The sequence below is a fragment of the Schistocerca serialis genome, chromosome 3 (genome assembly GCF_023864345.2).
Source record: "Schistocerca serialis cubense isolate TAMUIC-IGC-003099 chromosome 3, iqSchSeri2.2, whole genome shotgun sequence".
Taxonomy (NCBI): Eukaryota; Metazoa; Arthropoda; class Insecta; order Orthoptera; family Acrididae; genus Schistocerca; species Schistocerca serialis.
Genome location: NC_064640.1, coordinates 731809856 through 731837855, shown reverse-complemented (window position 1 = coordinate 731837855; position 28000 = coordinate 731809856). Strand labels below are relative to the sequence as shown.

At 41.2% G+C, this 28000-nt stretch overlaps 1 protein-coding gene across 1 annotated transcript in view; it reads left to right on the top strand.

The window, feature by feature from the left end:
• The window catches only part of LOC126470591 (CLIP-associating protein 1-A-like), a 252097-nt gene that overhangs the window by 29873 nt on the left and 194224 nt on the right, over positions 1-28000 (top strand). The window contains 1 exon segment of the mRNA XM_050098545.1: positions 27072-27118. Coding sequence (XP_049954502.1) covers positions 27072-27118 — 47 coding nt within the window.

Below are 28000 nucleotides of genomic sequence, written 5' to 3'. Positions count from 1 at the left end.
CAATCATTCACTCACTATGAATGGGGGGGAGGGGGGGCGCCTTATCTCATTTCCTACTCCAACACCTAAGGGACTAACCAGCTTTGTGCAGGCTCATGATGTGACCCTTCTCAATCACATCCAGGTGCTCAGACTACATACTGACATTTCACCAAGGCATTATTGCACTTTCCAAATTACTATCTTAGCAGAAGCAGGGACTGCAGAGATTCACATTAATATTTTGCTTGGAGCACACCTGCTCTGGAGGAGGCTGGTGGTAAGAGGGACGAAAGTCCAGCATTTTGACACCGAATGTTGAACTACCTCAAAAGTGATATTATTAACTTCTCAAGCACCCTGGACAAAGGTAGCTGGGCAGCTGATTGTAAGCAAATTTTTCAAAAATCATAGTTCTGTAGTAGTGAATGCTATATTTTTGTACAAAGTGTCAGGTGAAACGTTCAGAAATGGTCTCGTTACTCCTGGGGATATTATTGTAATATTTTATAGATAGCAGACTTAAGACTCATTTTACTATTAAGACTTTATTCAGAAAGAAAACTTGTACCAACTGCATTAAATTTTTCTCAATGTGAAATGTTTTGAAACATTTGTACATACACAGAACAAAACGTTTGTACATACACAGAACAAAACATTTCTTTTCGATACACTCCTCCGCCTGGCTCTTAATGATGCTGACACATATTTTACAGAAGTGTCAGATGCAGTTTGTTCCTGCTATGTGGTATTTTCTTGGCAAAAGTCTGCCAGTGACTTAGTGCCTGTTTTCTTGTCCTCTTATATGCTCTGAATGATACCCAACAAATAACTGAAAGGAGAATTCTTCCACCATTTGGATTGATTGCTCTTTAAAGGATAGAAAACAATCATTAGATGTGATTGGATCCACTGTGTGAATTTTATGTTCAAAACATTGTCTGCTTCTTTATGTCACTAAGTATCCTTGTGAGCACACATTTACTTCTGTTGTTGAAGCAAGGTGGCATTTTGAGAATATCAGAACATCACTTGTGTCCTTTCATTCCAGGCAGAGGAGATACTCCCTTCTCTCAGAAATGGTCCTTTTTAGAGTCTGAGCTTGACAACTGTACATTGTGGAAGATCTTTCCTGTTAGTCATGCAAGTGCCTACTGCTTTTATCTTATATGCACATAGATAATCAAATACAGCAGGTGAAATATAATAGCAGTACATTTATGTTACTTAGTGTCTGTCATGGTACTACTATAATAATGTATTAAAAAGTGCCATACAGCTGGCTACTCTGCCCTTTTCCCTGCGGATGCCTCCATTGTAAGTACATACCCAGTCAAAAGTTCACAAGCACTAAGCATTTTTTATGCTGTACTTCTCTGTTGTGTGCTAGTCATTTACATTGAAAAATCAGTATGTCATTTTAAACCACACATACTTTCATTAACTGTCAAATATCCATAGGGAGTAAATGAAGAGGATGACATAAGAATTCAAATGACAAAAAATGAGCAAATTTTAAAATGATTATGAGAAATAATTTGTCATTGTTATTGAGCTGCAAGTTCAGCAAAATTGCTTTGAACTAACATAGCTTATCATCATTGCAGGAAAGGGATTATGCAGTGCAGATGTTTTGACCAGTAGTTACTTATTGTTGGCTTTTTCACAAGGTACATGTGAATTAGTTACCATGAAAAATGAGTAAATAATCTCAATTTTTGTCATAATCCACTTTACCCCATACACTGTTCACTCTCAACTTGTGTTATCTTCCTTGACTATTATTGGCCCACTGTATTGATTAATCTGTTGTTTTTTATTTTTATTCTCTGGCATAGACAATGAGAAACAATCCATTGGTGTGTAAGTCAGGTGAAAACACATGCCCACACTGGTCTTGTCTTTCACATGTTGTTTTGGGTGTTTTAAGCAGTAACCCCAGTGAAGGTGACGGCTCAAAATACTGTGCTTCTTCATTTACCTTTCATACAACCACTTTGTAGCATATTCCACATCTATAATAAAACTAAAAATTTTCTTTTAGGCTACACGATGTTGCAGACACTACTTTTTTAAAAGTAGTTGCTGACAAAGAGAATGAAATGGAATGTGGGCTATCAGTTTCTATGCTCAGCTTGACACAGACTGGCACCAACTGTCTGACCAGCTGTTGTTGCCTGAGCCCTGCTCGTGTGCTATCCACAATTGCATTACAGTAATTTGTTTTGTTTTACCTGAATATTCATTCTTTCTCAAATTCCTATGGCTGTAGTATCCAACCTAGTTGTTACACTTATTTCAATAACATTCTCTGTAGCTTGCAAAACTCACCTGCACTGTACAATTTTAATTTCTATATTCGGTTCGAGTATGTTCTAGAAGTATCTTCAAATGTCAAGTATCGTTGTACTGGAATGTTCTGTAGCTGTGTATATACTCTGTGTGTTCTGGCCGAAGGCAGTTTGCTCCGCACTCTTGTATGTGCAAGTGCTGAATATACCTTCGTTAAGTGAAGTTAGTGTTCGTCATTCATCTAATTACACCTTGTTCTACATGACATTATTCTGGTGGAGACTCTGGGTATTGGAACTTGTGATAGTGCACATTATTGACAACACAGTGGCTCCCATCATGTCACGACAGAGCCACCGTTTATGTGGCGAGAAACGTGAGTTCGAGCCATATACAACAGACCGCAATGTATCGGAGACAGAAGAAGAAGACGTTATGATGACAGCAACTGTGTGCCACCACGAGACATCCTTCCAGGTTCTCTGGTGATGATGGCCAAGATCCAAACAAGTGGCTGAAGGTTTATGAGCATATAGTCATATTTAACAAATGGGATGACACCGTGTGTTTGGCTAACATATTTTTCTACTTGGAGGGCACTGCCAAGCAATGGCATGAGAACAACGAGTAGTAGTTCACAAGCTGGGAAGTATTCCAGGTGGAACTGCGCAATTATTTCGGCAACACACAATGACAGAAGTGGAAGGCTGAAGATAAATTAAAGTGCAGGTCACAGCGTCCAGAAGAAACTACAGCATCCTGCATTCAAGACGTCCTGGAGCTGTGTAAAATGGTGGATCCTAGAATGAAGGAGGAAGATAAGGTTGCACATTTCATAAAGAGTGTTGCTGAGGACATGTATCAAGCCGTAATCCTGAAGGAGATTTCGACAGCAGACGACTTCATAAAATGGTCCCAGTATATCAAGACAATGCATCCAAAAAGAATTACACACAAAAAGTTTGAACGGCTTCCAAACTTTGTATCGATGTCTGTGATGGAGGAAGCAACTGATTTCACAAGTGTTCTTTGCCAGATAGTGAGAGAGGAAGTTCAGAAGGCACTTGGATTGCATGGCGAGCAAAAAACCAAGACGCTTCAAGAGGTCATAAGGGAGGAAGTGGAACAGACATTGAACCCAATTTCTTGTCCTTCATTTCCCTTTAAAATGATAAAAAAGTCTAGATCCAGGTGGAGTTACGTTCCTACAATTCCACATGAGAAACCTGTTTGGGCACCAAGGAAGACTGACATCCAGAGGATCCAGGATAACCAACCAGTATGTTTCCACTGTGGATGTCTGGGACATGTGGTGCACTATTGTCGAGAAATGCGGCATCGCCATTATATAGATAGAAGGTATAATTATATCTTATGAGTACAGTAGAGGGCACATTTATCAGGAGAGAAGATAAATTTTCAAGGAGATAACATAAATAGTCCTTTGCAGCAAAAATGTTTGTATAAACATATGCTGTATATTTAATGGTTCCTGAGGTAAATGCTTGAAAATTTTTATCATCATCAAACAATTTTCTTATGTTTATTACTATTTCATATCAGATACTTTCTGTTTATCAGTGAGATGCTTTGTGCGAGATAAAGTGTTAGGTTGCATCATTATAACTACTACCCTCATAAAGGTGCATAGTGAAGCAGCGAGACGAGTGTTGTGACATGTACTGGGAGTAGAAAAGTACACTGAAGGTGATAGTTGCTTTTTGTTCTTTTATTGTGAATTATTTAAAGTTGATTGTAAACTTTAAGCATACACACATTTGACAGGCTGTTTCCAAGACTGACAGTTTAAAATATAAATAATAAAAAAAGCTTGTAAACTGTGAATGTTAAAACAGTGCTCTTGAGTAAATTACTCAACAGAAATATATTGGGTGGTTAAGTGAGCAATTGTTTCTCGTTGTTCATTCCATCAAAATATCTAGTGAGAAGAATTCAAAATTTAACAAATGTCTGCGTGAACGTCTGTGCTTCAAATGGCCATTCTACCATAATACTGGCCTTTCCTTCTGAAACACTGAGCGGATGTGTTTGTTGTTCTGCATTATGGACACTGTTTAATATGAAGTAGGAGATAAACTTCACTTGATTAACCACTACATCAGAATAATTCAGATATGAGACAGATTTGCTGAAAGGGTTGCTCTAAAATAGGTGCCCAATAGGGTGAATTGGCCTATGTACAGGAAAATGACTTTTTGAACAATGTGCATGACTGGATGTGTCACGTTATGTGTGTTCAGCTGCACTGCTGAGGATTTCACACTTTGACTCAGCTTTACTGTGTGAATTGCTAAAGAATTGTTGTCAGTGGTCATATTAAGAAGTCCATATGATGAATTATCGCATGATGTGGATAAAAATTAAGGTATTTTCTCAGTTGCTTCCAATGTGAGTCCAGATGATAGGACTCCTTGCATGATAACCTCATGCTATTGGAGATGCCTCTATTCCAGGTATGCATCATCTGATAGTTGTCTTTTGCAGTCTTTAGAATGAAGATGTAAGACCATAACATTCTTGAATAGCTCCATAAATGAATTTTCTAAGCCAATCATTGAAACAGTTGGTAGGATGTCGAAAGAAGTGGATGGAGAACACTGCACTGATTTTTATATTTTCAACTGATTAATGTGTCTATAAATGTGACTAGGCTGAGACACGGAAAGAACAACAAACATAGCATGCTTTTGTTGTCTATATCATTTGCCAGATTTCACATTGACTGTGGTTTTGGTGAGTCACCACTTTTAAGTTAGGTAACACTTTTTTTCTGGTTCAGTATTTGTAGAAGTTCTTTGTATTCCACAGTCATTGTCACTGTTGACCATTACCAACCAGCATACTTGCCTAGCTGTTCATAGGCATCAAAACCATTATGGATCTGAGCAAATATCAGTCGTGCCAAACTATATGTGGCAGAAAGTAGTGTTGCACCCAAGAGTGGATCAGATCAGTTCCGTATCTACTAAAGATGACCATATCCTTTATATTTGGACAGACTAAAGGAAGTTACTTTTAAAGCCAGATTATTAAAGTTCTTACGCACAGTTGCCTTTCTTCACTTGTATACATTTACTGATCAAAGCAAGGGCCTCTGCCAGGTGCTTTTGTGTCCTTGAAGTGTGATTTCCTAATGAATTTTCTGTCTACAGTGCCGAAAATCTCCATGAATTGGGAGATGGTATATTTATAGCACCAGACAAGAATCTTAAGTTAATTGAGCTAGGAATTGAGTCAGCATGTGAAGCAGGATACAAGTTGTAGTTTCCATTTGGACTCATTGGCAGAACTAAGAACTTCAAATAGAACTTCAGTTCGCTGGCACATATGTACAGTGTGTAAACGTTTAGATGGCAGACCTCTCCCTAGTCCTGAATCGGTAGAAGTCGGTAAACGTCGGGAGGCTTCGGTAGGCACGCAGCTTCGACTGCTGCCAACATTACGTAGCTGACTGTGTTGTACAAGGTTGCCATTGTCGTCTGCTTCATTATTGCTTTGCACTGTACTGTTCTGCGTGTTTTTATTGTGCAGTTGTGCTAAACATTATCAAAATGAGTGAAGAGGCAGTTGCTGGCCCATCTTGGGAGTCGCCAACAACCCCTACTGGTAGGCCTACGGTTAGAAGTAAATCAGTATTACGTAGCGATGCTCACAAAATTATATTGCGTGCCATTGAATGCTGCGAAAGGGAGCAGAAAAAATTGCTTCACCCCATTTACAAATCTTCAGTGAGAGCTGCTACATACACAGGACAAAGCATGCATAGCATTGGAAGATTCAAACAGTTTTCCAAGAATCATCCTGGCATATCACCACAAACGCCTGGCAAGAAAAGTTGAGTTTCCATTTCAGATCTTTTGTTCGCGATCACTTTGAAGGAGCTCCCTAATTCGTCCGAATTACCTTATATTTCATTTTTCCTAGCTACTGTATTTCTTTGTATGGAAACACCACTGGTTATTGTATTATTTCGAAACACATTCATATTACAGTACATTTCCAAATTCAAAAAAATACATGCAGTGCAGAAGGCATTTTCTTATAAATCTTTCTCTCTCTTTTAACTTAGGAAAAGAAGTGGAGAAATCGAAGTAATGATCGATGATTTCAACCAGCGTGTCATTCACGACATGATAGCGGAATTTTTTTCAGTGCGGAAGATTGTGCCGAGCCTGCGAACACTGCTTCCAGTTTTGCACGACAAAATAGGCTGGAAGTGGAGCATTGTCTCACTGAGAAAAGTACTTTTGTCTATGGGATTCATATGGCGTAAGGTGGAAAACAAGAGGAATGTGTTGTTAGAACGTCCAGACATTGTGCACTGGCAATCTTGTTTCATTGTTGACATGAAGAACTTCAGGGAAGCAGACAGAGAAATATTTTATCTTGATGAATCGTGGATTGATAATAATATAACGTTTAATAAATGTTGGCAGAGGAAGGGTGACTTACGTGAAGAAAGTGTCGTTGGGGTCACTACATGGGGGAGCGCATAGTAGACATATATAGATTTTAATGTACATGACAATTTCAGTTTTGTTTACGAACAACATTTAAAGCGAGTTTTACTTCCAAGCCTTTCGTCTGCTTTTGTGTAAGCATGACGCGCAATTTGTAGTGCCAGCACTGCAGCTGGTAGACGCGCCTTGTCCCCTCCCCAACGGCTCCTCTCCCTTCGCCAGTCAACGCTTGCCTCCTCCTCTCCCCGCACTCCCCTCACAACTCTGCCATCTTACAGTTAACACACTGTACCCAAGGTGTGCCATAATAATTGAAGAAAATTTTAGCCACTCCATAAAAGTTTTAGGGAGAATTATAAACCTGTAATACAAAGTTCTCAGGTCTGCAGCTTGATGATATCTCAGAAAAAAAAGTGTGCTGTTTACAAGAACACCACTTGCATCATCTTCTTGTATGGAGATGGCACTGTTTTGTCTCTGTGTACTTTGTGCTAGGGTGCTCTCCATTCCCTCCTAGTACTGCTGCAAGGGTATACGTGGAAGACTGATGTCATTTCCAGCATGCTCAGTTACAGATCCTACCCTCTTTGTCATCTCAGCTGCACCAAGGCACTGGTAGCAGATACGCCAATCCCTAGTACCAACTATGTAAGGATGACACAGAAGTCACCTTGACTGCCAAAAGATGATGGAAGTGACAGGCACTGAAATGAGCTTCCACCTAACTGGAGTTGAGAACTTCTCACCAGGAAAGACAATGAGATAAAAAAAAAATTATAAGTGACAGGTGAAGTAAAATAACAAACAATGTTTTACAACATCTTTCTTAAAAAATTATCTGGAACAGATGGTTTGAACCTCTATCTGCAGTGAAAATACACTGCCTGACAAAAAAAGGTGAAGCACCTAGAGAAGGAAAAGATACAAGACTTCCCAGGTTGAGAGATTATGTGATCTTATTGTGGCAATTACAGATTACAAATTGGACTCGAATTTACAAAGAATTTGGCAGTAAGAGCCCACATATCAGCATGGCGTTGCACCTAGTGTGGTCTCAATGCATGCACTGATTTGGTAGGAACAAGCATCTGTGGTGTAGAGAAACACTGGAAGAGTTGAAAACAAAAGGAAGACATCAAAGTAGTTCAGGGATGGACTACTATGTTACTCGTAGGTTCGAACAACATGCTAGTGTTAAGTAGATGCTTCGGGAACTCAAATGGGAAATCCCCCTGCGGGTCCGGTGGTTAGAATAGGCCCGAGGTGTTCCTGCCTGTCGTAAGAGGTGACTAAAAGGAGTCTCACGTTTCGGTCTTTATGTGATGCTACCCGATAGGGTTTGACCTCCATCTTCTAAATTTTCCCAAAGAGCGAGCCCATTGGGGGGAAGGGCGCCTTACATGGTGCATCGTGTCCACCTTGCATTGAGATCTTTAGCCCACTTTCTCATCGTCACATTGCAGTCCCCCTCGTTCTCCATCTCTGGGGCGAGGACACCTTCCTGGGTGCATTTTCCACCATGCACTATGCACTGTCGCTTTCTGCACTGACAGTGACCATGGACTTCCTTGCACCTCATATCCAGCACGGTAGCTAGTCCGTTGTGGTGGGGCCGCCATGTACCCTGTTGGTTGTAGCCCCCTGACCACACTGATGACACGCGATGAAACGGAGTACATCGTCTTTTGCTGGTGATCAAACACCAGCAGTCTCTAAGCTTTCACAGGCTCAATTCAATGCACAGAAGTACGACCCAAAATCATTCCCCTCCCAGGCCACACCATGGGAGGAACGCCAGGCTAAGGATGGCAGCGAATCCTATTCTCCCTGGTACCTAGTATGTATGTGAGCTGATGTGGAATCCTGTGTGTCCATGAACCCTCAGTTCTTTGTAGAGCATTTAGAGGACAAGTTTGGGGAGGTGGAGGGCTTGTCCAAAATGTGGTCTGGGTCAGTCTTGATAAAAACAGCCTCCTCTGCCAAGTTACGACATTACTCGCTTGTGACAAACTGGGGAATGTTTCTGTTACTGTCATACCCCATAAGAGCTTAAATATGGTCCAAGGATCTTCTTTTATGGTCCGATGACGAGCTGTGCGCCAACTTAGAGCAACGAGGTGTCCATTTCGTCCGGCGCGTCCACTGGGTCCAAGGGATAATCAGGTTACCACCGGTGCCTTCATCTTGGCTTTCGAGGGTGACACATTACCTGAGAAGGTGAAGGTGATGGTCTATCATTGTGATGTCAAGCCATATATCCCTCCCCCGATGCAGTGCTTTAAGTGCTGGACATTTGGCCATAGGTCTTCCCACTGTACTTCACCAGCCTCATATGTTGAGATTGTGGTTGTTCGTCCCATCCCGATATTCGGTGTGCCCCATCTTTCATCTGTGTCAACTGCGGAGAGCACCATTCCCCTTGCTCGCTGGGCTGTAGGATCCTAGAGAAGGAAAGGAAAATAATGGAATACAAGACCCTGGACTGACTGACCTACACTGAGGCTAAAAGGAAATTTGAAAGGCTCCATTCCGTGTGTGTGACAACATTTTATGCTGCTCCTATAACTACTGTTAAAGCCCCATCTGTTGCACCAATTCCAGTCAGCTCTCAGAGCCATAAGACTACATCTGGCCCCTTGATGGTGGGGGCATTTCCCTCGCAGTTGCTCCTGCACCACCTACTTCGGGAGCAGCACATCCACCCCCACCCACCCACCCACCCAACCGTTGGGGACATCAGTCCCCACTTCTGAGCCAGAGAATTATAAGTCTTCTTCGGCTCCTCTCTCTAGGAAGGGGTCCCTTGGGTACGGGAACCTTCCCAGGTTCCTACCAGTGGCAAAGTGGACACCTGCTAGTGGCTGAAGCAGCCACAGGTAGCTGGTCATAGGGCTTCATGGTCCTCCTTAGTCCCGGAGACTGAATCAAAGAAGCCCTACAAGTTCTGCGTCTGAGGATGAGGTGGAGATTATGGCATCTGCTGAGGACTTAGATCTCGCCGGACCTTCAGAGACAATGGATATAGACTACTCAGGCAAAAAGTCGGTGGCAGCGGGTGACTCTGAGGCATAAAATGCCTCATTGAATGTTCCACGTCTTCCCAGTCTCACGATAACGTCATCCTCCAGTGGAATTGCGGCGAATTTTTCCACCGCCTGGCTGAGCTACGGCAGCTGTTAAGCTTTACACCTGCTTTCTGCATTGCCCTCCAGGAAAACCTGGTTCCCAGCAATGCGGACACCTGCCCTCCGTGGCTATAAGGGATATTACAGGAACCGTAGTGACTATAATCGAGTGTCAGATGGAGTTTGCGTTTATGTCCTAAACTTGGTAGTGAAACGGTGCCCCTTCAAACCCCTCTTGAAGTTGTTGCTGTTAGGATAAGGACAATGTGGGGAATAACTGTCTGCAATGTATATCTTCCTCCAGATGGTGCAGTACCCCACAACACATTGGCTGCACTGATTGCTCAACTCCCTAAACCTTCCTACTTTTGGGAGATTTTAACTCTCATAACCCTTTGTTGGGTGGCACCATGCTTACTGGCTGAGGCAGAGATGTCAAAACTTTACTGTCTCAGTTCGACTTCTGCCTCTTAAACACTGGGGCCGCCACACACTTAAGTGTGGCTCATGGCAGTTACTCGGCCATTGATTTATCATTTTGAAGCCCAGGACTTCTCCCATTTGTCCACTGGAGAGCACATGACAACCTGTGTGGTAGTGACCGCTTCCTGTCACTGCCCCGGTGTCAGGCCCATGGACGCATGCCCAGATGGGCATTAAACAAGGCGGACTGGGAAACTTTCACATCTGCTGCCACTGTTGAATCTCCCCAACGTGGTAACGTCGATGTGATGGTTGAGCAGGTGACTACAACAATCGTTTCTGCGGCGGAAAGCGTGATCCCTCGCTCTTTAGGGTGCCCCCCCCGGGAAAGGCAGTCCCTTCGTGGTCACCGAAAGTCGCTGAAGCTATTCAGGAGCGTTGGCGAGCTCTACAGTGGGTCACCCTTCCTTGGAGCACCTCATAGCCTTTAAACGGCTCCATGCTTGCGTTTGCCAACCTGTCTGATGACAGAAGCAGGAGTATTGGGAGAGATACGTCTCGACCATTGGGTGCCATACGTCACCTTCCCAAGTCTGGGCAAAGATAAAACGTGTTTTCGGGTACCACACCCCCAACAGGTGTTCCCGGTGTTAACATAAATGACATGTTCTCTACTGACGCAAACGTGATTGCCGAGCACTTTGGTGAGCACCATGCTTGAGCCTCTGCATCGGAGAATTACCCCTCAGCCTTTCACACTCTTAAGCAGCGGCTGGAAAGGAAAGTCCTCTCTTTCACTACATGCCACAGTGAATCTTATAACGCCCCATTTACAGAGTGGGAGCTCGTCAGTGACCTTGCACATTGCCCCAACACAGCTCCTGGGCCAGATCGGATCCACAGTCAGACGATTTAACATCTCTCATCTGACTACAAGTGACATCTCCTCATCATCTTCAACCGGATCTGGTGCGACGGCGTCTTTTCATCGCAATGGCGGGAGAGCACCATCATTCCAGTGCTCAAACCCAGTAAAAATCCGCTTGATGTGGATAGCTATTAGCCCATCAGCCTCACCAATGTTCTTTCCATGCTGCTGGAACGTATGGCATGTCGGTGGTTAGTCACGTGGCCTACTGGCTCCATGTCATAGCGGCTTCTGTCAGGGTCTTTCTACCACTGACAATCTTGTGTCCCTCGAGTCTGCCATCTGAACAGGCTTTTCCAGATGCCAACACCTGGGTGCCGTCTCTTTTGATTTACGAAATGTGTATGACACCACCTGGCAACATCATATCCTTGCCAGATTATAGGAGTGGGGTCTCCAAGGCCCGCTCCCGATTTTTATCCAAAATTTCCTGTCACTCCATACTTTCCGTGTCCAACTTGGTGCCTCTCATAGTTCCCCCCATATCCAGGAGAATGGAGTCTCGCAGGGCTCTGTATTGAGTGTATGTCTATTTTTAGTGGCCATTAACGGTCTAGCAGCAGCTGTAGGGCCATCTGTCTCACATTCTCTCTATGCAGACGACTTCTGCATTTCGTACTGCTCCATCAGTACAGGTGTTGCTGAGTGGTACCTACAGCTAGGCATCCACAGGGCGCAGTCCTGGGATCTAGCCCATGGCTTCCAGTTTTCAGTCGTGAAGATGTGTGTCATGCATTTCTGTCAGCATCGTACCATTCATCCAGAACCAAAACTTTCCCTTAATGACGATCCACTAACTGTCATCGATTCTTAGGTCTGGTTTTTGACACTCGTTTGACTTGGTTTCCTCATTTTCGTCAGCTTAAATGGAAGTGTTGGAAGCACCTCAATGCCCTACGCTGCCTGAGCAACACCTACTGGGGTGCAGATTGCTCCATGCTGCTGCAGCTCTACAGAGCCCATGTTCAATCCCGCCTTGACTATGGGAGTGTGATTTATGGTTCGGCGGTGCCCTCAGTATTGCGGTTGCTCGACCCTTTACACCATTGTGGAGTTTTCCTAGTGACAGGAGCTTTTAGGGCGAGTCTGGTGACCAGCGTACTGGTGGAAGCTGGAGTCCCTCCATTGAAGATTCGATTTGCACAACTGCTCGCCAGTTACGTTGCACACATTCATAGCTCTCCTGACCATCCTAGTTACTGTCTTGTTTTCACCACCACGACGGTTCACCTCCTGCATAGGCGGCCCAGATCAGGGCTAACGACTGCAGTTCATGTGCGATCGCTTCTGACTGAACTGGAGCCCTTGCCTTTACCACCTCTCCTCGAGGTCCATTCATGTACACCTCAATGGTGTACCCTCGCCATCGCCATCCTTTGGTAGTTACCATCCCGGAGTCCATCTATACCCTGGAATGGTCCAGTCGTTCCTTGGTGTTTGTCTGGACCCCAGGACACGTCGGCATCCCAGGCAATGAACTTGCAGACAGGCTGGCCAAACAGGCTATGCGGAAACTGCTTCTGGAGATGGGCTTTGAACAAGAGGATATTTGGTGAATGGACTGGCATTCCCCTTCCCCACTGAGCTCTGTTGGATGTGTTGGAGAGATGTATTTCAGCACTTCCATGTGCACCAAAAACCATTCAGCAATTGTCAGCTGTGCTAGTGGAGGAATGGAACACTCTACTGCAAGAAGTCCTTACGAACTTTGTGGCCAGCATCGGAGCATGCTGCAGAGCAAGCATCGCTATCCGTGATGGTCACACACCGTATTAAGAACCATGTCCCACCTTTAGAATGCTCAGGGGACTGTCACCAGTTGTGGTGAATTCAGTGTAATTATTGTCTTGGAATTAGTGTTATTTCTGCTCATCTCATTTCATGTTTATTTCAGCTACCTTCTCTACTGTAGCAGTACTTGCTATGTATGGCCTAAGTTTCATGGAGCTATATTACTTGACAGTGACACATCATGCAAAAGTTACTTTCACCCTTAAGTTTTCCCCACCAGTGTGCTTTCAATCAATTTGTGCCATTTAAGATATGAAAGTACCTTATAAATGTTGGAATCTATGATGTATTACGCACTATATTACAAAAACCTGAAGCGTATGTAATATGTTGTATGAAGCCCCTAATAAAAACGGCATGTGAGCTTGTAGGGTGTCATGAAAAGTGAGGAAGAAGCCACTTCCAGAAGAAGCAACAAGCAAAACCTCCAATGTAACAGTAGTAGTTTTTCCTGTTTTATTCTCTTGTATGCAGACTGAGGTACAAATGTGGCTGAATAAGTAAGGTCAATGTGCAAAGCTGCTAATGAACAGGTCACTGCCATCCAGTTGGCAATGTATGTGGAATCGGCATATCCCATTTTGGCAGCTATGTTTCTCAAAACACAATCAGCTGATCAATCCTGCTAATGCTTCAGTTTTTTCCTAGCATCTGGTTTACAGTAAAAGGCAACAAAAGCCTTACTTTTAGATGAGTTATATACTTCAGTTGCTACATTTAATACGTAAGTTATATTCTGTTTGACACTTTATTGCATGTGGATATTATGTAATTCACTCCTTGGTGTGGTCCCCTTATTGTGTAGCATTGCATCAGTACATTGATTTGCAAGTGAAGAGATTTTAAAAGAAAGTAAAGAAGTATTTTCATTGTGGTGGGATCCACTCAAGCACTACTTTTCCAACTCTTCACTGAATTGAATGGGATCCATTCAAGCACTGCTTTTTCAACTCTTCATTGAATTGGAAATAATTTCAGTGCCTCTTTCAGTAATATGGCAATATAAAAATCTCTGAAGAAAAAGTGTAGTCAGTAGAGTGGGTATGAAAGACAATCATATTCCATATTTAGTATGATTGGTTTGGTTTTTATTTATATTACATTTATTAATTGATGTAGTTGTTGAATATGCAGTATGTTAGTGATAAAGAAACATATTAATTTTTATTGAGAGGTTACATTGTTGTATTCTACATAATGATCATTGATTTATTCTAGCCCTTTATGTTGACCATGCCTTTATCAAAACCTAGTGCTGGTAGTAAATGGAAAATTCTGCCATTATTAGGAGAAAGGAGTATGTCACGATGATGTGGAAACTGTAGTTAAATTCATCTTCATTTGGGTTAAGAAAAATAAATCACATCTTTGCTCCACATATGATAGTTCATTTGCGTAAAAGGATATAGATTAAATGGTGGCAGATTAAGGCTGGGCAAAGAAGAGTTTGTAGCTCAGTCTTATTAAACCAAAACTGATAACAATGCTGCATTGTCCTGCATGCAATGTGGAGTAGCAGTTGGTGTTGCTGAGTGGTGTGCTATGCTGTGGGTCACCAGTTCAAATCTAATCACCAGCAAATATTTGTTATTTAGTTTTTATGATTTCTAGAAGAGTCTCAGAATTACTTATGTGTGTAATGTTATCATGTTCCCAAATATTTTGTGTTTGTGTGAGTAGCAGCACTGTCTGTTTAGGAGGTAGCTCTGTTCTGTGTGTATGTGGTGTCCATAATAAATGTGCTTTCAATGGTAAATGTGTACTTCACTGACAACCCTGTGTTTGGATTTCGACATGATTGTGGTTTACAATGTGACATTGTTTGGTGGAGACACCCGGTATTTCAAAACATCTACATCACTGTCTCCCTAACTAGGCGATGTAAAAGCCATTGCATGCATGGATAGGAATCGGAATACAAGCAGTACATTGTTCCTAAGATCTGTACACTGAATTCCAAAACAGCAGTAAGTCACCTGCACATCAAGCCTCTATCAGTGTCTTCCAGGGACGCTGGTAAGGACTTGACGAAATGGTTGAAAAGATTCGACTGAGTTACCAAATACAACAGGAGGGATGACATGATGTGTTTGCCAGATGTGTACTTTTATGTGGAAGATACAGTCCAGGTGTAGCTCGAGAACAACGAAGAGAAACTTGATAGCTTAGACAAATTCCAGGCTGAACTGAAGAAAACATTTGCAGTCAGTCTGCCTAGCAGAACAACAAATGAACAGAGTTCAGTGTCATGGGAAAATTATGTAGTCCTACATGTAGCATGTTTTGGACCTACGTCACATTGTGAACTGGAATATGACAGAACTCCACAAAATATCATATTTTATGAAAAGATGTGCAGAAGCTATGTACAAAGTTTTCCTGGTAAAGCATGTCGCATCAACAGAGGAATTCATCCAGTGATGCCAGCACATCAAAACAATGCTACAGAATAGAGCTGGACGAAAGAGCTATGATGAACCCCTGAATTTAGTCCCTATGGCCATTGCAGAAGACCACCATGACCTCGGCTCACTCCTATTTTAGGTAGTGACAGAAGAGGTACAGCAGTTTATGTGCAGCCTGAACTGTCTGACTGAATAAGCGAGAGATAGCAGCCATGAATTTCTATCCCATATGCCACGAGGTAATAAAGAACACTGAGCAAGAGGTGTATCTATCTTTAGCACCAATTTCCACTGCCAATCAAATGTGCCAAGTGATGCAGTCAAGCCTGATACATATTCTTCAGACATTGATAGCAGTGGGTATCAGTAATTTCATTTATAAGTAAAAAAGTTCGTACAAAACTGTGTTAACTAAAATGTATTATTTTATACTGAACTGTTGAATGATTTTTAAAGCTTTTGTATTAAAATCTGTAACTCTGTGTTACCAAAATATGTTAAATTATAAACCAGGTAATCGAAACAACATCTTTGACAATGATGTAAATCATTTAAATTTCTTTGCCTCAGATGTCTTCTCTGTACTGCTACTTGTTAGCATCTGGTGGGAAGAGTGCTTGTATGATGGAGTGCTGGAAAGATGGTTGTATAAAGTAGCAACATATGTTGGTGGAAAAAAGTCTCTTGTGGAACCTTTTGAAAAGCTTCTTGTGAACTAGTTTCTACGAATTTTTGAATACAGAAGATTTAGTGAAAAAACTACTTTATTTGACCTCCAACAAACCATCAACTTGACAAACCTGGGAATAGTATATTTTATTGTACAGCCAAACCTGGAGACCCAAGTTATATCCTGAAAGTAAGACGACGAGGTCAACTTTAAGATTGGCAGGTAAATAAAAAAGTTAAGTAAAGTGAACATTCCTTTCAATGACACTTCCTTCAGAATAATCATGAAAAGTCCATTCATGGAACATGACGTTGTATGGATGTTATGGAAGTGATGTGTTACTGCTGTGAAGAGTGAACTCGGCAAACTCAGGCGTATGCTGCAACCATCAAACAACCACCCAGCATCCAGCCAATGCAGGTACAACAAACTCCTGACCAGTGTATTTCCACTGTGGATGCCACAGACTTGTACACTACTGCAGAGAAAAGATGATGAGTGTTCAATGACCATTGTGTCACAAGACGTCAACCATCTCAACAGTCGTATTCACACCAGTCAGCTGCAGATGATTATAGTCAACCTGTGGGATGAAGCCTTTTCATCACACCCTGGATGAGGTTGCTCCTTAACATGTCATAGCCATTCCCCATCACTGTACAGAGATGGCATCTGCTTGTCTTGCCACTGACCTCAGGAAAACTTAAGCAAGGCAACCACTTACAGAGGTGAGGCCACCTCGGAGAAAACTCTCTGTGATTGACCGTTACCAAGATGACAGGAAATCTCATTGGTGTCATTAACGGCCAGCCTATCTGGGTACTAGTCGACTCAGGCTTATTTTTTCATAATGGTGACTGCTTATAATTGACAGCTAAAGATGATTGTATTTCTTAATACATAAGTGACTGTGCTGAGGGCCACAAATGGGAAATACATCCAACTGACAGGAACCTCTGTTGCTATAATAACTGTTAGTAATGTAATAATGGAACACAACCCTTTGAGTGTTGTTTTAATAGAATCTCCTCATAATGTTACTCTGGATCAGACTTCTTGCAGACATCACAAGCAGCCATTGACTCTGAAAGACGTAGAGCTCCAGATTGATGAAACTGCAACAAAGATTGCTTGGGTGGTTGTTCGCCATCGAAGACATTGTTATCTCACCATCATTAATGGATACATTCCAGTCGTGAATCTATATCCTCAGTTAAACAGTGAAGCTTTTGTTGATTGCAAGCAGCTGCTCAGATTCACAGAAGAAACCTATATTCCAGCGGCAGTCATAAACCTTGCCTGTGGTTAAGAACAATGTTGGTGGATCACTGATTGTCACAAGTAGTGACAACTCATCCCTAAAGGTATGTGCGAAGAAACAGCCAAACCAGTCAACGATATTCAGCTCTGCACCATTGACAAAGAATCATGCTTTGCTGCTATTAACAAACTATGCAGTGGAGGACACTGCTGTTGAACTACCAATAGGATCTGGCCTAACAGAGGAACAACGTTGACAAATGTTAGCCATTGTGTGTCAAGTTTGGATGTTTTCTGATCTAGAGTGGAGAAAAGAAATACCATATGGCACATGGCAAAATACTACATCAAGACCAGGGATCAGAAACAAATTAGCCAGTGCTTGTATAGGGTGTCGCCGGCTGAATAACTTCACACCAACACTAGCATTAATGGAATAGGTACAGTTCTAGTGTAAATGCAGTAAGGTGCTGAAAAGATGATAGACTATGCATATGGAGTACTCTCCAAGACCAAAAGGAACTGCTCTACAACTGATAAAGAGTGTTGTGCAGTTGTTTGGACCATCAGCAAGTTCCGGCCATATATATTTTACAAACAATTCATCATTGTGACGAACCAGCATTCTCTATGCTGGCTGACGAGTGTGAAGGATTTATTGGGTCAGCAGGTGAGATGGGCACTATTTCAGGAGTGTAATGTCACAGTGGTATACAAAATCAGATGCAAACACGAGTCCACCAGCTGCCTGTCAAGGAATCCTGTGAAGCAACGCAGCAGCACGGATAAATATCAGTCATCACTACTATTAAGTGATGTTGCTGTTGAACAGGGGGAAGATCCAGCTTTGCTAACTATAGAAACCTCAAAGGTAGAGGACTGTACCAAAGGAGACACAAATTAGTAAATGAAACATTGTATAAGAGGAACTGTGATCCAGTGGAGCAGAAATTGTTGCTTCTCATCCCAGTTCATATATGGACAGCTAGCTTGAAGTATTTGCATGACATGCCAACATCCATTCACCAGGGATTCGTGAAGACTCTAAACAGAATCAGATACTGATATCACTGGCCAGCTCTCTACTGATCCATTAGGCACTATGTGAGCCACTCCATGAATGCCAACATTAGAAGCAAATGCTGCAGTTACCTCCAGGGAATCTGGTATCATTTCTGTCTACAGTAGCGCCATTCAACCGGATTGGAAGCGACCTCTTAGGGAGGTTCCCCAAGTCTTTTAAGGGGAAATGACGAATAATAGTCTTGCACTGACTGCCTCACCATCTATACTGTCACGAAAGCTGTGCTGACTGCCAGAGCTCATGGAATTGCAAGGTTCCTTGTAAAAGACATCATTTTAAAGCACAGATTTGATCTCTGATCATGGGAAAGTTTTCCACTCGAGACTAGTATAAGAAATAATTTCGTGTTGTAACATGAATCACAGGATGAGAACTACCTACCACTTACAGCCAAATGTCCTCAGGAAATGCTTTAATAAGACATTGGCAAATATGTTCTCAATGAATAGAGAGCTTGAGATAAGGATACTGCTCATAACGACATTTGCACATAAAACAGCAAGGCAAGACACTACAGGCTTCACACCATTCTTTCTGCTCCATACTTGTGAAGCCTAAGTGACAAGTGATATACTGTTCTTGTTTTAACCAGTGATACTCGGGATGACTTTGTGAAATGCTTCATTACCAGGACCAAAGAAGCAAGGCAGCTTGCTCCCATACAGTCCTTGGATGCCCTGTGGAATGATGAAGAGAGCTATAACACCATGCAACAGCCATGATGTATAGCCTGGGAAACTTGCTATGTACTTTTAGGCTAGTGTGGAAAGTGGGACTGTCGGAAATGTTACTAAAATGCTACTTTGTATGGTATCATATCCTTCGTCCCTTGCCAGATGTCATGTACGAAGTTCAGGGTTATGACCGTTCACCAAGAAGACAAAAGTACAGAGACATCTCCATATTTTTGTATGAAGTGCTGCTACAGTTCTGAGGCACAGATCAACAATGGTTGCTCATTGTTTAAGGAAACTGAAAGCCTACTCAAAGATCACAAAGTGACAATGGGAGAGATTACCTTCAACACTTATCGTAGTGGAGAGGATGTGACAATGTGATCTGAAACTGAGGATCCTCCAGAGCTGCCATACAGAGGACTAGTGATAAGATCTAGATCTAGGGTGCTGTTATTGGCTCCAGTGAGAACTTCTGAAACAGCAGATCACCGTTTCTCCAGCAGAGGGAGCAATGCCATGAACTGTGCTGCATCCTGCGTGGAGTAGACGTTAACATTGCCAGCTGATGTCCTGTGGGTCACTAATTCAATTCCAATCACTATCAAATATTTGTTTATCATGTCTAGTAGGTTCTTGAAAATTTTTATGTTTTTAATCCATGCATATTCTACAATATTTGATGTTCATGTAACTAAGAACATACTACATGCTGGAGGCAGTTCTGATCTGTCTTTGTGTTGGTGTCTAATCAATGTGCTTTCAGTGTGAAGTGTTGTACTTCATTGATGATCCTGCTTTTGGATTTGGACTTGACTGTGGTTAATAAGTGGAACATTGTATGAGAGAAACTGCGGGGAGAGGGGTTGCATCAACAGTCTTGTTCTGTGGCCTCACAGAATTGATGACTAACATCACTATTTCCAAGATTAATGGGGGTTGGAGTATATTTGCTATGAACAAAGAAATCAAATAATCTGTTCAGTATCTAGTGACATTGTTAGTGGACCAAATCTGTGCAACATTTATAGTAGTTATGAACAGCATAACTCAAAACATAGTAACCAGGAATATATGAGACAAGAAAAGAGCTGAAATCGGGACTGAGAAAAGCAACATTTAGTGTTTATGAGAATAGCAACACATCCTATTTATGAGAATAGCAACATATCGTGTTTATGAGAATATCAACATTTCGTGTTTATTAAATGACCGAGAAAAAGTGAAACAGCAGTGCATGAAACATTTTACTGAAAAGTATATCAGTACATTAATTGATACTGCAGTTTATTTGTTCAGAAAAGTGAAGGCATTTAGAAACAATCTCTTCATTGTGAAATACAGTTTTGGAATAAGTACTGATGTGGCCAACAATTTAAGCACTCATCTAGTTTAGAAGCTTTTTCCTTTTGCCTGTGATGAGTTTCTGGGCAATGGAGGTGTATCTCACTAATGGGGCATAGACCATAGGGAACAATTGCACATGTCTAAATTTGAGGAACATAAGATTTTATTAGAAATTGTTGTCAATAAATGTTAGATTGTCACTTGATTATTTTGAGTTCAAAATGCCCTGCACATTGTAGATAACTAGAAAATACAAGAAACTAGGGAAAATAGTTACAATTTAGGTTTTACTTTTTTCAACCCAAACTTGATTTTTAAGAATTTAATACAATACTTTCTTCAGATTGCAGCATGCTTTTGGACTGTACTGTCACCATGTGTGATGATTTCCTTTGCTACTACATTCTGACTTTTTTATTTGTATGTTCACTACTGTCTGGATCACTTCCGGTATCTGGTATTTCTGCCACAGAAGTGTTGCAGCTTGTAGACTGAGTGTACCATGCATGAATCACGTTGCGGCAATTACATCCTGTGATGTGTTTCAGCAGGTTTATGCCTTAACTACACAAAATGTCTCCATTACACATAGCGTCAATGGAGCAGCCATCTTCACAACTCCTCTTGTGTGTATTACATTTACACCTCATACTGCCATTTGTTAGCTGTTCTATAGAATGAAAGTCCTACTGTTCCCAACTTTCAAAAATCTTATCTCCAGCTTTCCTGTTTTGGTTCATCCTTTAAAATTTTGATATAAACATCATAGGAATGTATGATGGATGTGCTTGAAGGAAATGAGACAGTTAATGCAAAATACATACTTGTGCTTTTGTGTTTGTACCTTATATCCCAGTTGTGTGAGAATAGTCCACTGGTAAGAATGAGATGCAAGGCACGTAAGGCGGTAATGATACTCATCACTCTTCATCCAATCAGTTGCTTTAGGACAGCTTATGTTGTTTTTGTTGGTTATTGTATTGCTAAAAAATAACATCATGTGCCACATAGCTGTCAGAACTTTATAAAATACTGAGATTATCAGAACACAGTTTATGTGATTTAGAATGATACATGTGATGTAGAATGTGTATTGGTTTGTAAAGAAAATATTTCCATTGATTCTTGGTACTTGCTATTTACAAAACAGTTATTTCCACCTCACTACCAAATTTCAATTTGAACTGATCAGTGTTGTTTTGGGTTTTGTTTATTAATTAGTTTTAGTTGTGTATATGTAGTGATACAAGATGGATTGGTTTACGTATGCAGAGCTGGCTTTTTTCAGTCTCGTGGGAGTCTTAACCATGTAAGACAGTAACTTGCTGTACAACATGTTTTGTGAACAGAATGAACCCCGAGTCAAAGGAAACATTTTGTATTTTACCAACACAATATACATTCTATTTTAAATGTGTTTGCACTGGTGTGCAGGCATTCTGCACACAGTGGTGTCACTAAGGATTTTAGGATGACAGGCATAGCTCATTACTCTCTAACAAGGTTCCGTATATAAAAACACTCAGCAGACAACCATGGTAGAGTTTAGACTAACCCTGTGTATCACTTCATTACATATTGAATGACAAGGTTAACCATGTTACATTCTCCATATAAATCTATTCTTCTGCTGTTCCTCTTGGGATCACTGCTCCTCCTCTCAATCATACCACATCTGTGAGATGTGAATATTGATAGATGTGTTATTTGACTCTATATACTGTCTCAGACTAGGTCCCAGAAGTGAGCCACAAAAAATAACTACTACATAATTGGCTCACTGTGTTTGAAGACTGTTTTGTTATAAATGAATGAAAGGACTCCAATGTTGTCTGTGCATTAATGTGAGGGAAAGACTGAGAAAGTGAGGCACATTCTTAAATCACATAGTGACCACAATATTCCTCTTTGTCAAGGTTGTTTAGAAACATTGTATAGATTCTCCCTGCTAAATCAAAGAACAAAAAATGCCTTTGTTTGATTTCTTCAACATTTCAGAAGAGAAATAAATTGGGTAAGGCCAAACTTAATTCTCAGTTTTGCAAGAAGTTCTTGTGTTTTAGCACCCTGTTGACATTCAAGTTGCTGCTGTTGTGGGAAAGGATACCTTTCTGTTGCATCGTTTGCAACCTATTTTGGAATTTACACCCTTAAAGCTTATGACTGTATTCTGCTGTGTAAGAACCCTTGCATCTCTGCTACAGTCTGATGAAAGTGGCAGTGATAATGTGCCACACAGTGTAAACAGTGCACACGATTGTTCATTATCTACATTGCTCTCTTTATTTTTGTTAACTAGCATCTTTGAGGGTAATTAAATTTATAATTGGAAACCGAAGCCCTTACACTGTTCCTGATAGTTGCTTAATGTTGAAAGTTGCAGCAGTAGATGATAGACACAGCTATAATGTATATCACGGAAGTGTGTGATCAAGAATGTAAAAATTCTCATAAGTTTCAGATTGCATCCTTCAACAAAGTCTTCACATACAAACCTTCACATGTAGCCTGTCCTGTAATGTAGTGGTCTGTCCACAGGCAACAGAATAACATTTTGGTCTGGAAAGAAGAATAATATATATGACAATGAAAATCTCTAGTAGAATGTAAATAATTTAAGGAGCAAAAGTAACAGCTCACTGACTGTAGAGGCAGTGAGTCGTCAAAAGGCATTTAAACAGGACTGAGCAGTTAGCACATTCTCTCTCTCTCTCTCTCTCTCTCTCTCTCTCTCTCTCTCTCTCTCTCTCTCACACACACACACACACACACACACACACACACACACGCACACACACACACACACACACACACACACACACACACACACACACACACACACACACACATAATATCATAAAAAGTAAACACTGACAATTACAGTGACTGAGAAAATAGTGAATATCCTTAATGAAAATGTACCTGAAAGCTGCTGAGGCAAGAAATACAAATGTATTAATAGTTGTACCAACAGCTGGTACATTTGAATTGTCACAGTTATACACTTCGCATTAAACACCTTCGAGGTATACAACTAAATGTTTTCTGTTCAGGGTTATAATCTGCCTTACCAGCAGATATGGCTCAGGTGCGTAAGATGTTGTAGAAATCAACGTTTTACCTATGTCCTCAAGGGACATTACAGCTTTCCTGTCTTAGCACATTTAAAGTTTCCCTCTGAAGCCATCATAAGATTAAATGTCTTCAAGTAGGTATGGCTATGTGAATAAAGAGAATCAGGTGCATTGCAGAGTGCCACCAAGGAACACCATTAATCTTTGCAGATATTTCTTTGGATTATGTAATTACCTATCATAATAATATTGCGTGGGAGGAGAGTATATCGGAGGCTTTCCTGCACTGACACTGTATGAGTGTTTTGTCTTTGATTGAGAGAAAAAGTATATGATTTCCATAGGTTAGTCACCACCACCACCACCACCCCATATAAAGTTGGAGGTGTACATTTTACTCAGGACAACAGTTTACTCAGTGAAATAATTTTTTGATTATCTATTTTGCCATCACACCATATCATATTCTTGTAGGTGAGGAGTGCTTTGGAATAAGCCTTGTTTGCTGGTGATTTTTCAACATTCTACCATACTGCTATTGCTTGTCAGTTTACCTGACTGGAGATATGACTAGGTATTATTATTTGTAATTTTCTTTAGAAGAGACTTAACATCAGTTTCAGTTGCCTTATTCTCACATATTAATGTGATGATGAAAACAGCTGACCCCTTCACTTTTGATGTTTTGCTAGTTTTTTTGGTCCCGGGTTTAGTGAGAGACCTTCTGTGCTTGCAAGGACTATGAAGACTGAGGTATGGTTCATGAGTGACTGAGTGACAGGTTGGGAATAGATTAGACAGAACATGAATATACTGCTATAATCTAAAGATGACACATGTATTTCATTAGGTTGATAGGTCCAATATTCTCAATTGAATATGAGTTCATTCACTTTCCGGAGAAGTCCTGTTTGTATCTTAGCCAAGATGGTGTGAGCCATTAGCCATTAACCATGCAATAGCAATTCTTCATGACACAAAATGCTAGCTGCATTCTTTCGGCTCTATGTGTAGTGTTGAATCTGTATTCTGCCCTTTAGAGTGTTTATGCATGAATATTCAAGAACAAACAATGGAAAATCCAGGATGGAGTGTAATAATATTATGAAAAGGAAAATTGCTACATGAGTAGAAACTTTCCGTTTCATAATATTGTAATATTCAAGAACAGTGAGATCTCTTGCAATTTGACCAAAGCAGTTTTGGATTTATATGCAGGTAACTCACAATGTGAGTAACTGGTTATCGAGGAGACTGACAGCATTTACCAATTTACTGGCAAGCGGTAAATTATCAATGGCAGATGTCTTTCTTAAACTTATTTGTGTTATATACTTATTTGTGTTATGTTATACACACATCAAAGAAAGTTTTGCATCACACCAGTTCCCAGAACTCCTGAAGATAGACATTGACTGTGGATATCGTATCACAGAAAGTCGCTTTGACTGTTCAGAGATGTCACTAAACCTGTCCAAAGATGTAAACAACCTTGCATGAGCAGTGCCTATTAGACGGAGGGGGTCAGACAGTCGATCAGTTCCAGTCAGTCCACCAGGAAGGAGGTGCACGGCTCGTGTTGTCTGCAGTTCAACCAAGCCTAGACGGTCAATACTGCAGGATGATCGTGTTCACATCGTTACTTTGTGCCAGGAAGGGCTCTCGACAAGGGAAGTGTTCAGGCATCCCGGAGTGAATAAAAGCGGTGTTGTTTGGACGTGGAGGAGATACAGAGAGACAGAAACTGTCGATGACATGCCTTGCTCAGGCCACCCAAGGGCTACTACTGCAGTGGATGAGCACTACCTACAGATGATGTATCAGAGGAGCCCTGACAGCAACGCCGCCATGTTGAATAATGCTTTCTTGCAGCCACAGTACGTTGTGTTATGACTGAAACTGTACGCGATAGGCTGCATGATGCGCAACTTCACTCCTGACGTCCATTGTGAGGTCCATCTTTGCAACCATGACCCCATGCAGCACAGTACAGATGAGCCCAACAACATGCCGAATGGACCGATCAGGATTGGCATCACATTCTCTTCACAAATGAGTATCGCATATGCCTTCAACCAGACAATCATCAAATCATCAGAGACGTGTTTGGAGGCAACCCAATCAGGCTGAACGCCTTAGGCACACTGTCCAGCGAGTGCAGCAAGATGGAGGTTCCCTGCTTTTTCGGGATGGCATTATGTGGGGCTGACATACGCTGCTGGTGGTCATGGAAGGCGCCATAATAGTTGTACGATATGTGTGTGCCATCCTTCAACCGACAGTGCAACTGTATCGGCAGCATATTGGCGAGGCATTCGTCTTCATGGACGATAATTTGCGCCCCCATCATACACATCTTGTGAGTGACTTCCTTCAGGATAACGACATCGCTTCACTAGAGTGGCCGGCATGTTCTCCAGACATGAACCCTATCAAACATGCCTGTGATAGATTGAAAAGGGCTGTTTATGGACGACATGACCAAACAACAACTCTGAGGGATCTATGCTGAATCGCTGTTGAGGAGTGGGACAATCTGGACGAACAGTGCCTTTATGAACTAGTGGATAGTATACCATGATGAATACAGACATGCATCAATGCAAAAGGATTTGATGCTGGGTATTACAGGTGCCAGTGTGTACAGCAATCTGGACCATCTCCTCTGAAGGTCTTCCTGTATGGTGGTACAACATGCAACGTGTGGTTCTCATGAGCACTAAAAATGGCGGAAATGATGTTTCTGTTGATCTCTATTCCAATTTTCTGTACAGGTTCTGGAACTCTCAGAACCGAGCCCATTAAAAACTTTTTTTGATGTGTATATGAGCACTTTAAAATGAAAGCACTGATCATATTGAAAAGAAGCTTACTATGTCCAGTGCAGAACATAATATAATCCTGGGGACTCTGGGGTGTATTGAATTACTAGTGGTGGAATTTCTCCATTGATTCCATTAGTGTTGTGAGTGACCATTCATCAGTTGTTCCCTGGAAATAAAATGGTCCAGAGTATTATGAGGAGTCTCCATTCACAAAAGGACAAGCAAATGATTTCATTGAGATGCCTATTGGGCCATGTGTGAATGTTGAAATGTTTTATGGACACAGTATGGCATCTGTGTTAAATATGATTAGCTCATTGTTGGTCTGGAAAAAAATATTGCCAATAGGAGGATGTGACTCTTTGTGAAAGATAAAGTAGCATCAGATGAAATTCACAGTGTGCTTATATTGTACGTACTGCTGCAAGGAAGATGCTCTGACCTGCTGATGTTAGGCTTTCTGTTCTAGGTGGGGGATTCTTATTGGTGCTTGTTTGCAACTGAACTTGTTATGCTGCTGTTTAGAGGATTGCATTTTACAATATTTGCTGTTGTAGATTCAGCTACAGGCTGAATGAGGACTTGACTGTATCTTAGATCCTTAGCACGTGCTTGTGATGAGAAACAATGCTATTAACAATAAAGAAATTGGGGGGATAGTCTGCTGACAATTTTGCAGCTGTTAGACTGATAATAAATTCATTTTTCAGATTCTGCAAGGTCCTTTGATGAACCTGATGGAGATGCTGGTGCTATCGTAAGTATAACAATTTTTTTACAAAAAGTTTCACTCCCAACTTCCAACATTTAGTAATCTAATAATGTTAACAAGGTATTTTTCCTCTCTCCTGAAATGTTCCAACTCATGTGCTTTTTTGTCAGTGATTTACACTGAAGTTGCTCAGTTAAGGATTGAGTGGATTTAACCTGATGTTTCTATCTGCCTGCTGATAACTTTATTTGGTCATGTTTTAAAGTCTGTGTTCATTTGTATGCAAAACTATTCGATTGCCGGTTGAACTGCAAATCCCGTGGGAAAAATTATCTCATTCTAAATTTTCATTACTTGGGTACCCTGCGCCCCAACCTGTGCTGGATAACTAGTTCACTTATAAATTCCACAGCTGTTAAAGAAAAGTGTTGCTTTAGAATAATGGAACCAGTAAAAAATCACTTAATATACAGATTGTTAATGACAAGACATTTATTTTCATTACTACTTCACAAATTTTTACCAAGAGAACTGGTTGTTATTGAACCTGTTGTAGCAACAAGAAGTTTTTCATAGGGTATCATGGGATTTTAAAATATGTATGCTCCCTTGTTGTCCTGTGACTTCCAAGTTGCTATGATGTGATTCCATAGGTCATGTGTGGAGACTGATTCTGCCATATGGGGGACATCTATCAAGTGAATGTCATCAATAAGGAAGGAGCGGCATCTGCTGATCAAAAAGTCTGTCTTAGACAGTTGGAGTGACATGATATCAGTCATTATTCTGCTGGAACATAATACCAGAGCACTCTAGGAGGAGTGACACTACCATTGTCAGTACAAAGGCTCTGTAATGATGAAATGGAATAGAATGCAGCATTGTAAATGGATAACAAACTGCGTAACTGGGCATTGGGTGCTGAAC